The following is a 14985-nucleotide window of genomic DNA, read 5'->3' on the forward strand; positions in this document are numbered from 1 at the left end:
CCACTAAATAATTATTATTTTTACCATAGCACAGTACTAGGTTTCCATCCCTACGTCATTGGCATTCCTAAAACTCGTACGAAGCGATTTGTTTCTTCATTTCTTATACGCATGGCTAGGGTATGGAACTCTCTCCTAAAGTCGGTATTTCCTAATTCTTACAACCTGGGCGTCTTTAAGATGAGAGTGAATAGGCATCTTCTAGGCAAGCGAGTTCCACTTAGGCTACATCTGCACTTACCATCAGGTGAGATCGTGGACAAGCGCGAGCTTATTCATTATAAAAAAAACTGTCAACTTTATTAATATCACCCGCGTAATTCCCGTTCCCGTGAGAATACGGGGATAATATATTTATTACTAAAAAACACACAAATAGTGTGGCTTTCTATTGGTAAAATAATTTTTCAAAATCGTTTCAGTAGATCCAGATATATGGCCTACAAATTCAATCAAATCTTAATCTATCCCCCTTTTTAAACGACTTCAAAAAAAGGAGGAGGTTCTCAATTTGAGGCGTATGTTTTTTTAAATGTTTGTTACCGCATAACTTAGTCATTTCTTATCATAATATTAACTTATACTTTATCCGTCAGCTTGATTTCAATGAAATATCGGAAACTGATTAAGAAACCATGTCTTTATAAGCCAACGGAGATATATCGGATACTTGCTCAAGGCGTAGTTTTTGCGAGCAATTCTCCCATTCACGTAAACCCGTACAACCATATGTTACTGTCAACTTTATAAGAACGAAAGTGAGTAGCGTATCGAATCGAACGTATGTGATCGGAATTCATTGGATTAGATATAACCTAATGCGGTTTCTAAAGGCAATCTTATATAAACGCTACAGAAACATAATTGAAAGATTTCGAATTAAGATGGCGATTTGTATTTGTTTATTTTTCTTTATTATGTTTGTGTTTGTTTGTTGGTAACTTTAAAGCAACACTTTATGGTTATTGTATATTATAAGTACAAAAATGTACCATTAAAATTTCTAATGTATAGATTGAGTGTTTGCATAAATTAATTAGTAGAATATAATAGATTTTAATAATATAAATAAGTATTTTTTTATAACTTATGCTTAAAAAAATAAGGAATAAATTATAGTCATTTTCTAGCCAAGTGTATAGTCTAATATGTGTAACGGAAGAAGGACAAATATTATATAATTAAAAACATTAATAAAAACTAAAAAATTGCATGCAAGTGAAGAGTTTGTTTGTTTGTTTAAACGCGTTAATCTCAGGAACTACTGGTCCGATTTGAAAAATTCTTTCAGTGTTAGATAGCCCATTTATCAAGAAAGGCTATATGAACGAGAACCACGCGGGTGAAACCGCACGGCATCAGCTAGTTACATTATATAATGTTTTTGTTATTATTTAAAATATAACTATTACCAGCCTACTTTAATTGTAAAATATCTGCTTTTTAGTATTATTTATGTACCTTTTATGAAATCTAAAGTTTTTGTGATAAGGTAATTTGAATTTAAACTAATTTTATATCCACGTTTAGCATGGCAGTATTGACTCTACAGTCGTTTGAGATTGAAAGTAAATAGGAAACATAGAAGGAATGCTGCTAGCTTAGAATAAAAAGCAAGTGGTATCTGTTAGATAAAAATCACGGACAGAATTTTCCTTAATTAGAAATTACAAGCAGTCAAAGATGTAAAACATAAGGAATCAATAATAATTTTGAGTGAATAAGACAAGTAAAATATGATTCATAAATATATGAATAATTGGGAACTTTGAAACACATAGACACACCTTTGATTTGTATCGTTTTGGGTTTATTTAATTTTTTTTTAAAGGCCAGACATTAATGGTAAAATAAAAAAATAAGTCTTTAAAAAAGCTTAACAAATGACAGGGTTATTTACGGGTACAAAATTTGTTAATATAACTTGGTGTCCATTTTAATTTTTTTCGTAAATAATCGTATTACTACACAGACAGATAAACTAATTGATAGAATATTGTAAATGTATAGCACGTTTCTATTTTAATTAATAATTTATAAAAACGTGGGTTGTTTTGGAGGCTTGAACGGTTACGTAACTGATATAATCCTAGTAATATTACGAAATATTATAGCATATTATATTTTGTATATTCACTATGACTTTAATAAATATTCAAAAGAGAGTTCATTTAATTGCAAGCTACGGAGTGACGCAAGAGATACGAAGAAAGTTTTGTCAGTATTTGATTAAATCAATGTTAATTTAAATTGTCGAACTTGCATCTTCGATTTTAACAATATTTTACACGATTCAGTAAAGTCATTGTTTTTTAACTACTCAAAAATCAGATACTATATAATATTATAGTTAGTTAAAGTTCGCTGTAGCGAAATTACTTTTATTTTAGGTAATAAATTAGTTTACATGTTGTATTCGTAACTCGTTATAAAAATATAGATGAAATTATTTATAGATAACAGCATTATACGTAATATATCGTAATATAGCATAATTGTTGGTATATTTAAAAATAATTATAATGCAGTAATTCTACGTTAATTGCATTAATGTGATTCATTATTAAGTTCCTTTATCCACAGTAATAATGAATAATTAAACCCTGTTTCTTTTCCCTGTTCACTGTTCAGTGTATTTAATTGGGCGAAACAAACGCAGCGCGAAAATTTCAACCGCAAGTATGTATTTTGGTGCAATAAATATGCTACTCGGTGTTACCTACTTACATTGTACTATACTTCCTTTACCCAATTATACCTATTACTAACATACATATTAATTGTAGTTAAATTTATAACCAGAACTTAATTAATCTCATTTATATGCAAAACTTAACCAACACTTTTTTAAAGTTCGTTTATTATTAGAGAATACTTATTAGAACAATTCAACTTCTTTTCCTATTTCTTTGAAAAATTTTATAATTAAAATATTGAAGCTATTTGAAATTACAAAAGAATTTCATTGAAAATTTAAAAACTTATAAAACTTAAACACGAATGTCTGTTTATTTCTAATAACAATTCGACGTTATAAGCAACAATAACATAATACAGACACCTAAGTTATGTTTATTTTATAGAATTTTAGACGCTAAAACACCGAAATTAACATAGCAATCAAAAAAATTCAATCTCCGGCAAAAATTTACAGTTAACAAACTTTGAACTAAAACTTTTACCAAAGTAAAACAATAAGAATAATATTATCACTCTTTAGGAAACGAAATATTATACAATGAAAATTTTCCTAATAATATTTTCAAGACCTGAATTAGAAATATAACCTAAGTTATAAAATATATATCTTGTACTATATTTGTAAAAACTAAATCATTCACTGAAAATTTCCCTAACATTCGGGAAACCCTGAAACCAAAACCTGAGCCCTTAAAACTCACCTGTCAAAACAGCAAGCACAGACAGCGCAGTCGCGCCAAAAGACTTCATTTTTACAGTCAGCACTATCACGAATAATACGTAAACGAAAACACTGCACTTTCCACTTCACCACCCGCTCATGACGACTCGACGCGCGAGAGAGCAGCGCGCTAGTGATCGCGAGTCCGCGCTCGGACGCTGGTAGTGGGGCGAGGGCTCGCCAAATGTCAGGGTGAGAGGATGGGGAGTTTTGGCTAAGGCTTCGCTCAGACGTACCACTTACCGACCACTATAGGACCACATAGAGGTCGTTTATTGAGACTACTAGCTGAAGCCGCGCGTTCCCGTAAGAAAACGGAAATAATATACAGTCTCATGCTATCTAACACTGAATTTTTTTTCAAATCGAACCAGTAGTTCCTGAGCTCGTTCAAACAAACAATCTCTTCAGCTCTATAATATTAGTATAGATCTGAAAATCTGAGCTCAATTTGTCGTTAATCAGAGCTTTTTTAAAAAAAAACATTTGCCATTACTTTCTTTTTATTGTAACCAATAATCCTGTTCCCTCCAATTAGTTAGTGGAAATGAAGATGGTGTTAATGGAGGGTATGACAAAAGTACAGCGGGCCGAAATCGAACTCATGAACTCTCAGCGTAAGTCCTCTCTCTCTCTTTCATCTCTACCGTAGAGCTAGTGAAGTTTTAATCTTTGTTTTTTTTTCATGTAGTTATTGGCTCCTCTATTGGGAACTAATCCTCAGCAGCGTTACCAGGGGCTTAGGCAAGTGCAGGAGCTCTTCCATACTGCATTCTAAGAACTAGATGAAGGAGTGCTGGAATCTCTCCTTGTAACGACGTGTTCTATGAAAGCTGGTCCTCAGCATTGTCTGCTGAGTGTTGCCATACCACCTACAATTTTGGTATATATATGTCAAGAGTGAATAGGCATCTTCTAGGTAAGCGCTTTTTACCTTATGCTAGCATTAGCATTGCGCTAACTTATATCATTAAAAAAATATTCCATGGTAATATAGTAATCTCAACACACACTGTTCCAAAGCTAGCAGAAAGTGCAATGTCTGAGGTAAGCCTTAATCAATAAGCATAAGTTCACGCTTCTACTTACGAATTCACGTTCCGGATCTTGAGTTTATTAAGGTTATACATGTAGTATAAATAAGAGTCACAGTGGAATTGCTAAGTTTTATTAAAACAATCAGAGCTAATTTACATTTTGCGTGTTCCCTATCGCAGAGCTGGCGGAAAGAGTGATTGTCACAGACAATATATTATAAACTAAGATGACATTGACAATTGACATTAATAGGTACACTATGGTTGTGAGTGCAGACAGATAATTATAAAATAATTAAGATTAGCAATATATTAATATTGCCTGCCCAATTGCAATTATCACTTTACAACACTTCCCCTCATGCGTAACATGAGAACAAATCTCTACAATGCAGGATTATACAAAACATAAAAATTAACAACTCAGGTTAATAACAAAAATAATCTCTACATTGCCCATCTCATATCTAGCATGATAGTATAAGTGGTACAACAGACTCACAATTATAAGGATACCAATACTCACAAGAACAGATGCCTATGATTCTACATCTTTCATACCCAAGTCATTAACAAAACCTAAAAATTTATGATTAGTTAAAGGTTTTGTAAACATGTCAGCTAACATTTTTTCAGTGGGTAAATAGCTGACTGTGACATCCGTTTTTCTAATAAAATCCTTAACAAAATGGTAACGAAGGTCAATGTGCTTTGTCTTCTTGTGGCAATATTCATTGGTTTCAAGCAATTTGATTGCACTTTGATTATCACTAAAGATTCGACAATTAAAATGTTTCACAAAAATTTCATACAAGAAATTTCTAAGAAAACACACTTCTTTGCATGAATCACTTAGGGCTAAGTACTCGGCTTCAGTACTTGAAAGCGCAATACATCGCTGTTTGCGCGACTCCCAATGCACAGTAGAGCCGCCAATTTTAACTATATATCCACTATAAGACCGTCTGTCTACGACATCATTGGCCCAGTCGGCATCTGCAAAAACTGTTAAATCAAAAGTACCAGATTTAACGAAAACTAATTTCTTATCTTTAGTGCCATTTAAATATCTTAATATTCTTTTTGCAGCCAGCCAATGATCTCGTGTAAATGCAGTATTAAATTGGCTTAAATGACTAAGAGCATAAGTAATATCAGGCCTTGAACATACTGACAAATACATTAAGCTTCCAATCAACTCTCGATATGGATACATACTATCCTCTACAATATTGTTACATGAGCCTTTTTCCAACTTATTAGCAACCATAGGTGTAGAGGCACTCTTACAATTTGTCATACCAAAACGCTTTAATAACTTGTTAATATAGTCTGATTGGTCAAATGTTATAGTCCCATTGGCTCTATCTCTATGTATTTTCATACCCAAACAATTTTTTAAAATGCCTAGGCGTTTAACACTAAATTCAGATTCTAGCAAGTCATACAAGTTTTCCTTATCCTTAGAACTATTACTAAAGATATAAAAGTCATCAACATATAATGCCAGAATCGTTAATTGCTTGTTATTTCTTTTTATATAAACACATGGCTCACATCTATTTTGTACATAACCATTGTTAGTCAACAAAACGTTTACACTATTATTCCACAGCCTACTTGCCTGTTTAAGGCCATATAAACATTTCTGTAACAAACAAACTTTAGTCTTATCATATGAGAACCCTAAAGGCTGTTCCATATAAATAATTTCATCAAGACTACTATGTAAGAAGGCTGTGTTTACGTCCACATGTTCTATGTCCATATTTAATTCATTAGCAATACAAAACAAAATTCTAAGAGAAGTATGACGTACTACCGGTGAAAAAGTTTCAGAGTAGTCAACACCCGGTTTTTGACTAAAACCTCTTGCCACAAGACGTGCTTTATATTTTGTACTGTTACCTGACTCATCAGATTTTAATTTATAAACCCATTTGGAACTAACTATATTGCAGTCCTTTGGTCTATCAACTAATTGCCAAACATTATGTTTTATTAAAGAATTATATTCATCACGCATTGCTGTGAGCCAACAATCTCTATTAGGACTTGCCATTGCCTCATCATAAGATTGAGGTTCATCATAGATAAACCATTGACAAAGAAAAGATACATCTGATGAATCAGATAAGTCATAATCTTTATACCTATCTGGCTTTTTATTCCGAGTGGAACGAACCAGTCGTTCGCAACTGGTACTGGGAACCTGTAGCACTAAACCTTCCCCTCGAACGATAGTCTCGTTCCATACCATTGCATCTGACTGATTACTGTCTCTTTCACTCAGCACACTCTCCTCAGCACTTTGGAAGGAAGATTCCCCTGAAACTGGAGACAAAAATTCATTATTCCGCTCAGATTGACTAGAATTAATGACCATGTCATTTTCATGATTGCATGGACTATTGCTTTGCAAATCCATGTTATTTTCATTTGGACCTATGCTTTGCATATCCACATTATTATTAATATTTCTATTTTCAGTTGGAACCATGCTTTGCAAATCCAAACCTGAATAATTTTCATTTATAGGGTTGCTTTGCATACCTATATTATTATAAATAAAATTATTATTATTACTACTATCACAGTGTATCATTGTATTATCACAGTGGTTTAAGAAATGGTTTTCAAAAAATATTACATTTCTGGAAACAATTATCTGCTTAGGGTTAGTGGGGTCAATCAATCTATAGCCCTTAGTGTTCTCACAATATCCTACAAAGATGCAAGATCTTGATTTAGAATCAAGCTTATCTCTTTTTACCTGTGGAATAAGTGTCATAGCTAGACAACCAAAAACACGTAAATGGCTCAGGTTGACTTTGTTACCTGTCCATGCCTCCTCTGGAGTTTTATTGGGAACTGCTGCTGTAGGGCTTCTGTTCTTAAGATATATAGCTGTAATTACAGCTTCTCCCCAATACTCTTTAGGAAGACTAGCTTCACGAAGCATACAGCGAACTTTCTCAAAAAGTGTCCGGTTAAGTCTCTCAGAGACACCATTTTGAGACGGACTATAAGGAGCAGTAGTTTGATGAACTATACCCTCACTCTGTAAATATTTAGAGAAATAAGCACTGCAATACTCTCCACCCCTATCAGTTCGCAGACATTTTATAGAAAACCCAGTTTGCTTTTCAACAGTTGCTTTAAAATATTTAAATTTGGACAAAACTTCGGATTTATATTTTAATAAATAGCCATATGTTTTTCTAGAAAAATCATCGGTAAACGTTACCAGATATCTAGACTCACCCAGACTACATACAGGCATCGGACCACACACATCAGAATGAACAAGCTCCAACAACTGCTTGGAACGTTTTGCTTCACCCCTAGGAAAACTTTGCACTGCTTGCTTCCCCTCAACGCATGTTACACACTTGTTAGTGATTGCACCATGCTGAGTCGAGTGAATATTAACACCAAAAGCGAGTTTACAGAGAACACTTACCCCATGATGACTCAAATGTCCAAGCCGCTTATGCCATAAGCACAAGTCAGGTGTAACTTTGGCATTTTCCGTTGTGTCAAGCGAACTTTGTGGCTGGGACACAATATTCACATTGGTTACAGCTAAAGACTGCTCCTGTGAATCATATAAAACATTGTCCAAAATATAAATACCCCCCTGTCTGGTGGCAGATACAACAAGAACTTCCCCTTTGAAAACATAACATTTAGTATTATTAAATTTAACAGACAAAGCCTTCTCACATAATTTATATACACTAATTAAATTTGTTGAGAGGTCAGGTACATATAAAACGTCTGTAACTAATTGTGTCTTGTTATTTTTCATAGGAATCTTAACACTACCGTAACCTAGACATCTTAAGGTTGTACCATCAGCAACTTGTACAGTTCTATCACAATTTGTAATATAACTAAACCACTTTATTTCTTTACACATGTGCATAGACGCGCCTGAATCCACAATCCAGTCCTTGTTCTCGAAGACACCAAAACAGTTGGCCACCAATGCTGTTGTTGTGTTGCCTCGCTGTTCTTTCTTGTATTTAAAACATTTTGATTTTTTGTGTCCACTGCGTTGGCAAAAATCACAAACAGGTACCTTTTTAGCCTTACGGTATTGTTGCTTTGACAAAAGGGCCATATCGTCTCTGCTTTCAGTCCTTCGTCGACGTTCTTCTTCTTGCAACAACCTGGTTCGTACTAAATCACTGGATATTATACCTGTGTAGGCAACCGCTTCGAGACTGGAAACTATTATATCATATTCTTGTGGAAGGCCGCTTAAAATTATCTCCGCCACTTCAGCATCCTCTATGGTACGACCAATATCTACCAATTGTTGTACAAGAGTGGTAATATGTTCAAAGTATTTCTCCATACTATTAAAATCGGCATATGAAGCGTGATGTAATAGTCTCAACAATGCGACACGCCTCCCGAATCCTTTGTCTTCAAAGACTGAGCTTAATTTGTTCCACGCTTGCTTTGCTGTAGTAACATTTCGTATATATTGCACACATATAGGTTTAACAGATAAACTTATACGAGCGAGCGCGCGTAAATCCTTTGCAGGATCGACAGGCTCAGCTCCTTCAACACAAGACCACAAATCTTCTATGATGAGTAAGTGACGCATGTTAAATTTCCAGATTACATAATTACTCACGCCTTCTAGCTTTTCATGATGCAGATATCCACTCGCAACAGGATTCGCAGAAGCCATTTTTGATGAGCTCTGATGACAATGGGTGACAACGTGTTACCACGCGGTCCACGCAGTAGATGTATTTTCTCAAAATTTTCACCAAATCTTGTAAATCGCGTGATCGGCCTATAACCTCTTGAGTTTATTAAGGTTATACATGTAGTATAAATAAGAGTCACAGTGGAATTGCTAAGTTTTATTAAAACAATCAGAGCTAATTTACATTTTGCGTGTTCCCTATCGCAGAGCTGGCGGAAAGAGTGATTGTCACAGACAATATATTATAAACTAAGATGACATTGACAATTGACATTAATAGGTACACTATGGTTGTGAGTGCAGACAGATAATTATAAAATAATTAAGATTAGCAATATATTAATATTGCCTGCCCAATTGCAATTATCACTTTACAACACCGGATCTGTCATAAAATTATACGTACTGAATCTCTGCGCTTTTTTTTTACAGAGATTCTTTAAGTTTTTTGTTTAGGTACCTATAGCGACATTTTTTGCATAGAATTTGCATATGCACGGTCGATCTATGATATATCGTCGTTTCTATTTATTAGATATTTTGCATATTATTAATTAGTTTTTCCTCAATTTCATTATTAAATTATAGGAAAACTAAAGTATTATCACATCACATAGTCATTCAAGAGTTTATGGTCTTCAACACTAAAGTCAAAGAGGAATGTTTGATTTTAGTATAAATAACAAGTTAGCCCTTAACTACAACCTCACCTGATGGTAAGTGATAATTCAATCTACCTGCTAACGCCAAATCGCTTGGTGGTACTTTTTTGCCGTTAGGGTGGTAACTAGCCACGGCCAAAGCTCCCACCAACCATAGTGATGTGCTAATAAGAACTATAAATCATACAAAATTGAAAAGAACAACAACAACAACAGACTAACCATTTTTATCTCGGTTAAATCTGCTATCGTTAATTAGTATATAAAGTCGAATCCAATTAATCGTTAACATTATTGTAAATAATATAGTATACTATTATAGTAAGTAATTTTTCAAATTTTTCTACGTTTTATCACAGTAAAGATATTACAAGCAGTATAATAACTCGGCCGTATTTTTGAAATAAATACCTACAGCCGCGCGGTACGTAAACATGTCATAGGGCTGCCCGCATGCAGCAATTTAATTACATTTGCTAACTTTGTGTTTCCACTTAGTTTTGTGATTGTAAATAAACTTTTTTTATATAAACAAATAAAATACTTTGTAAATTGTAGTAAAATGGGAAGTGATAAATAAAAATGCGTGTTTTTTGATTGGTTGATTTAATTAAGGCTGATACTACGTCAATGATCTTGAAGGATTGGTCGTATTCTTAAACATATTTATTTCGGTGATGCCATCTAGGTATTACCTCCACACTACGTGAACAAATAAAAAAAAAGATAAATACCTTCATGAAATTGTAGTGATTTAAAATAGATAATGAAACAATGAACAAACGCACTAATTGTCCCTACGATACGATAGTTCCCCTAGATTTCTCTAGGATGCCATTATCAGATCCTGACATGAAAAAAATGGGACTAACCTGAAAGAATATTCATCCAAACAAAAAAGAAACGGTTTACAAATGACGGAAATATCGCTGTAAATACGATACGATTCTTTTTGGAAGTCGGTTAAAATTCTTGTCACCAATGCCAAGCTGAGCAAAAGTTTTATGAGCTTGCACATTAAAGTGCATAAAATCCGCCATTTTGATTTTTTAAGAACTAAGTTACCCAGTGACACTCGGCCTATCTAGACGAGTCTAATGACATATCATTTATCAGTATGTGTGCTTGGCAAATTTGTTCGTAACACTCCCGAAGGTCGGCGCGGTCCGGGAGGGGGGTAACGATGCCCAGCGCGTACGACTTCACACCCGCGCAGTCCTTTCCTCCCGTCGCCCGCATACAACAACAAGTCATAACATTCAAACACATACTCCTCCTTTGGGCTTCGCCGCAGTCGGGTAACAAAACACAAATGATCCGAGCACAGTCACACAATACATTGTACAAGCAGTCGAGGTTTTAATACAAGCTTATCGTACCTACTGTATCGTGATTCATGAACCGCGTATAGCTACATATTTAAATCGTGTCAATCACTTTCCTTTACTCTATTCACTTTATTTACTAATCCAGATACCTACCTTTATTCTGGAGATAAAAGGAAATACCTTATCCATTATAAAATACAAGATTATGTACCTACCTACTAATAAGTAAATTTATTTTAAAGTTAACCTTTCAGAGTTTCCAGGTAACTTAAAAAAAGTTATCTCTGGATGGGATAATTTTGAATTCATGCATCCAAAAACGGCACAGTATTTCCTACTGGTCATAATTAAAAAAATCTAATACTATTAATACACTTTACTCTGTTAATACACCGTGCGTTCGTTCGTCACCGCGGCACAGTCGCGACTGTCTTCACCCTACGATCACCCCATGTTCAAGGAGCGTAGGTATAGCTCGCGTTTCGACCTCTAGTATGAAGTCCAACTACTGGTTGTAATATCTTTTCTGTGGTTTTATCAATAAAGTATGGTTGGATGAGGCAGCCATATACATTCGGATTTGTATTAATGGACTGGACTGGAAATAAGATGATGACTGTTAAAGATGTCGGTAAAAATCATACCCATTGTATAAATGTAAATTTTAAAAGCCTTTTGAAAAATCAAACTTATCAGTTTTTAAAAACACCCTACAATAAGCCTACCTAGGAAAAAATACATGTTCTAAAAGCCATATAAAACCGAGGCTAGAATATAATTTATTAAATTAAAATGAACATCACAAAAAGTGTCACCTGGCAATTACGACATGACCATGAAATTCGGTATCCATTTTTAGGCAATCTTGTACCATTGTTTTGACAAAATAAAACACTAAAATGACAAAATGACGTAATATCCAGCCATCGTTGAGTTTTCTCCACTACGTTCTGTGAACGGCTGAGAAACAGTCCGCTCTAATTGTGAAACACTGGAAATGCAGTGGGACGGAAATAAAACTTTAGTAATAGCATTTGAGTATCCAATTCTACTTATTTTGTCGTATTTCTAAACACTAAGGATGCTGTTGCTTAAGCTCTAAGTTTCATGAACTTAAATTATTGTGACATTATCCGTAATTTTAGATTTTTTTTATTATTATTATCGTAATGGTAACTTACATAATTTATAAAAACGTATAGAGGGAAGTCGAAGAGCAGACCAGTGTTATTGTTACCGAAACAGCAAATTAATTATAATCTTTAAATAAACCTTTCATCATCATCATCATCATCATATCAACCGATGGACGTCCACTGCAGGACATAGGCCTTTTGTAGGGACTTCCAAACATCACGATATTGAGCCATCTGCATCCAGCGAATCCCTGCGACTCGCTTGATTTCGTCAGTCCACCTGGTGGGGGGTCGGCCAACACTGCGCTTACTAGTGCGGGGTCGCCATTCCAGCACTTTGGGACCCCAACGTCCATCGGCTCTTCGAATTATGTGCCCCGCCCATTGCCACTTCAGCTTCGCAACTCGCAAATAAACCTTTAAAAGTGTCTAAATTTACACAGAAAACTCATCTTTTCATTAGGAACATAAATAAAATTTGCACGCGAAAGAATATGAAACTTTATTTATGTTTTTATTTTTGTTAATAAAACAAACCAAATTAATTTCATTTAAGACGATATGAGCCTAAGCTTGTTTATAATGTGTAAAGCTTTTCAAAAACTTCATAAGGTTTATTAAATCACAAGTGTATCAAAAATAATAGTACGTTAATAACAAGTATGACTGATTGAAACGCGTTGATGTCTTTTCTTTATAACATTACGTTTATACAGTTTTTGTCTACGATGGAATGCTACGAGTACTGGATTGGTATGAACTATGGCTTGCGACAAAAGGTGGCCTAGTGATTTAACTGTTTGTACTCGCATGTGTGACTGCCATAAATTTTATGACGTACTGATTTCCAAATTTAACGAATATTTGCATTCTATTAAGTGCTTTACACAATATTATGATTTTATGAGAAACGAAAACAATAACTACAATTTAATAATAAGAAAATACTTCCTATGGTTAGTTTAGGATGATAAAGTCCTAGTTTCGAGTCCTAGGTCGTCAGGCTTTTCTTTTTTCCTTTTTTTTCTCAATAACAACCCAGAGTTTGGGAGTTGGTGGTTTTATAAACCCGTGCCATAAAGAGTATGAATAGCGGTTTCTCTCGGTCATAATCATTAATACAGTGCTCGGTAGAGTTAGAGTAGAATCAAAAATTACCAGCCTAACCCGGATATAAACATTATGGTGGGTTCGAGCTTCAAATCTCCTCTCCTATACGGTAAATAAGGAGATTAACCATACAAATATACGAGTATCATTAAAGAAAATCTAAAAATCTAAATTTGTTTTGTAATATGTTTTGTATTATTAACATTTTAAAAATTAAAAAGGACAAATAAATTGATGAGAGGAAAACTCATCTATAATTAAAAGTACTAAGATAGAATTGTTCATTCTTTTCGCTACATTTCTAATTATTTTGAGGTGATAAATAACATTTGTCAGAATACGTTAACTTTAAACTATCGTAACGATTTATCATCCAATTTGATTAAAATTTTTTTGAGAGTACGCAATAATCAATAAATATCAAGAGGTTTACATAATGTACCGCCTTTCAGGTTACAAAGTTCATTCTTGAGTTACATCATCATTTTGCCATCTCTAACATTTCATAAGGTCACAGTCAAGGGTAAGAGTGATAACAACTGTTATTAAAAAAAGTTGATTCAGACGTAAGCAACCTGAGCTTAGATTGTTTTACAAGTTAGCCTTTGACTACAATCTTATCTAATTGTAAGTGATGATGCAATCTAAGATGGAAGCGGGCTTACTTGTTAGGAGTAGGATGAAAATCCACACCCCTTTCGGTTTCTAGGACTTCTTATAGGAACGCTTAGTCGCTTGGTTGTACGTCTTTGCCGGGACGGTGGTAACTAGCCACGGCCGAAGCTTTCCAGCAGCCAGACCTGGACCAAATAAGAAAACCTCAATCAGCCCAGCCGGGGATAGAACCCAGGACCGCCGTCTTATAAATGCACCGCGCTTACTACTGCGATACGGAAGCCATCAAAGTAAAATTATTACGTTATAATGATGCATTTTTTGACGATCTCTCTGGCACTGACTATGATCTCCGGGTTACCATAGGGACGGATGCTACGCGGTACAAACCACGGGGCGGCTGATCATATTATTAACCAACAACATACTATCTGAAATAATATAATGCAAAATAAATCTCGTAAGCGCGATGCTACACAGAAGAAGACAAACAACTTGTTGTTCCAAAAGAGTCAACGATGCGCGTCAGTGTTTCGTTACTATCACAAAAAATATTACAAAACGACGCTGCATTTTCATTTCGAAATACAAACAAAAACGTACCTTATTCTATCCCGTTACGTACTTTTATTGATCATTAAGTAATACTTTGATTCGTAAAATGCCATTGACATTTAATTATCAATTTTAGTAATAGATAGGACAAATAATCAAACGTCAAGTTTCAGTTAATTGATACATGAGCATAACTTTACCAACTCAAGAAGCTACATGCAAACTAAAAATAGAATAAGCTTTTTGTTAATAACAATGTAAGACGTATACAGAGTTAAAATCTTGTTATAATACTTTTTTTCGTTAAAAGTTTATGTATTGTTCCATAATTGGTAAGGACATGCAGCTCAGCAGACTGATGTACATCTTTAAGAGACATAATAGGCACATCA

General features: G+C 34.3%; 1 protein-coding gene across 6 annotated transcripts in view; it reads right to left on the minus strand.

Annotated features, from left to right (window-relative positions):
- The window catches only part of LOC112048194 (mucin-4), a 131181-nt gene extending 127611 nt beyond the window's left edge, over positions 1 to 3570 (minus strand). For 3 of the 6 annotated variants that reach the window (XM_052883419.1, XM_052883423.1, XM_052883410.1), the window contains exon 1: positions 3402 to 3569. In XM_052883419.1, coding sequence (XP_052739379.1) covers positions 3402 to 3450 — 49 coding nt within the window. In that variant the 5' untranslated portion in view covers positions 3451 to 3569. Of the gene's footprint in view, positions 1 to 3401 lie in introns of all 6 variants that reach the window. The other 3 variants (XM_052883430.1, XM_052883427.1, XM_052883413.1) reach the window with 2 other exon arrangements.
- Positions 3571 to 14985: the final 11415 nt, after the last annotated feature.

Source organism: Bicyclus anynana, chromosome 1 (genome assembly GCF_947172395.1).
Source record: "Bicyclus anynana chromosome 1, ilBicAnyn1.1, whole genome shotgun sequence".
Classification (NCBI taxonomy): Eukaryota; Metazoa; Arthropoda; class Insecta; order Lepidoptera; family Nymphalidae; genus Bicyclus; species Bicyclus anynana.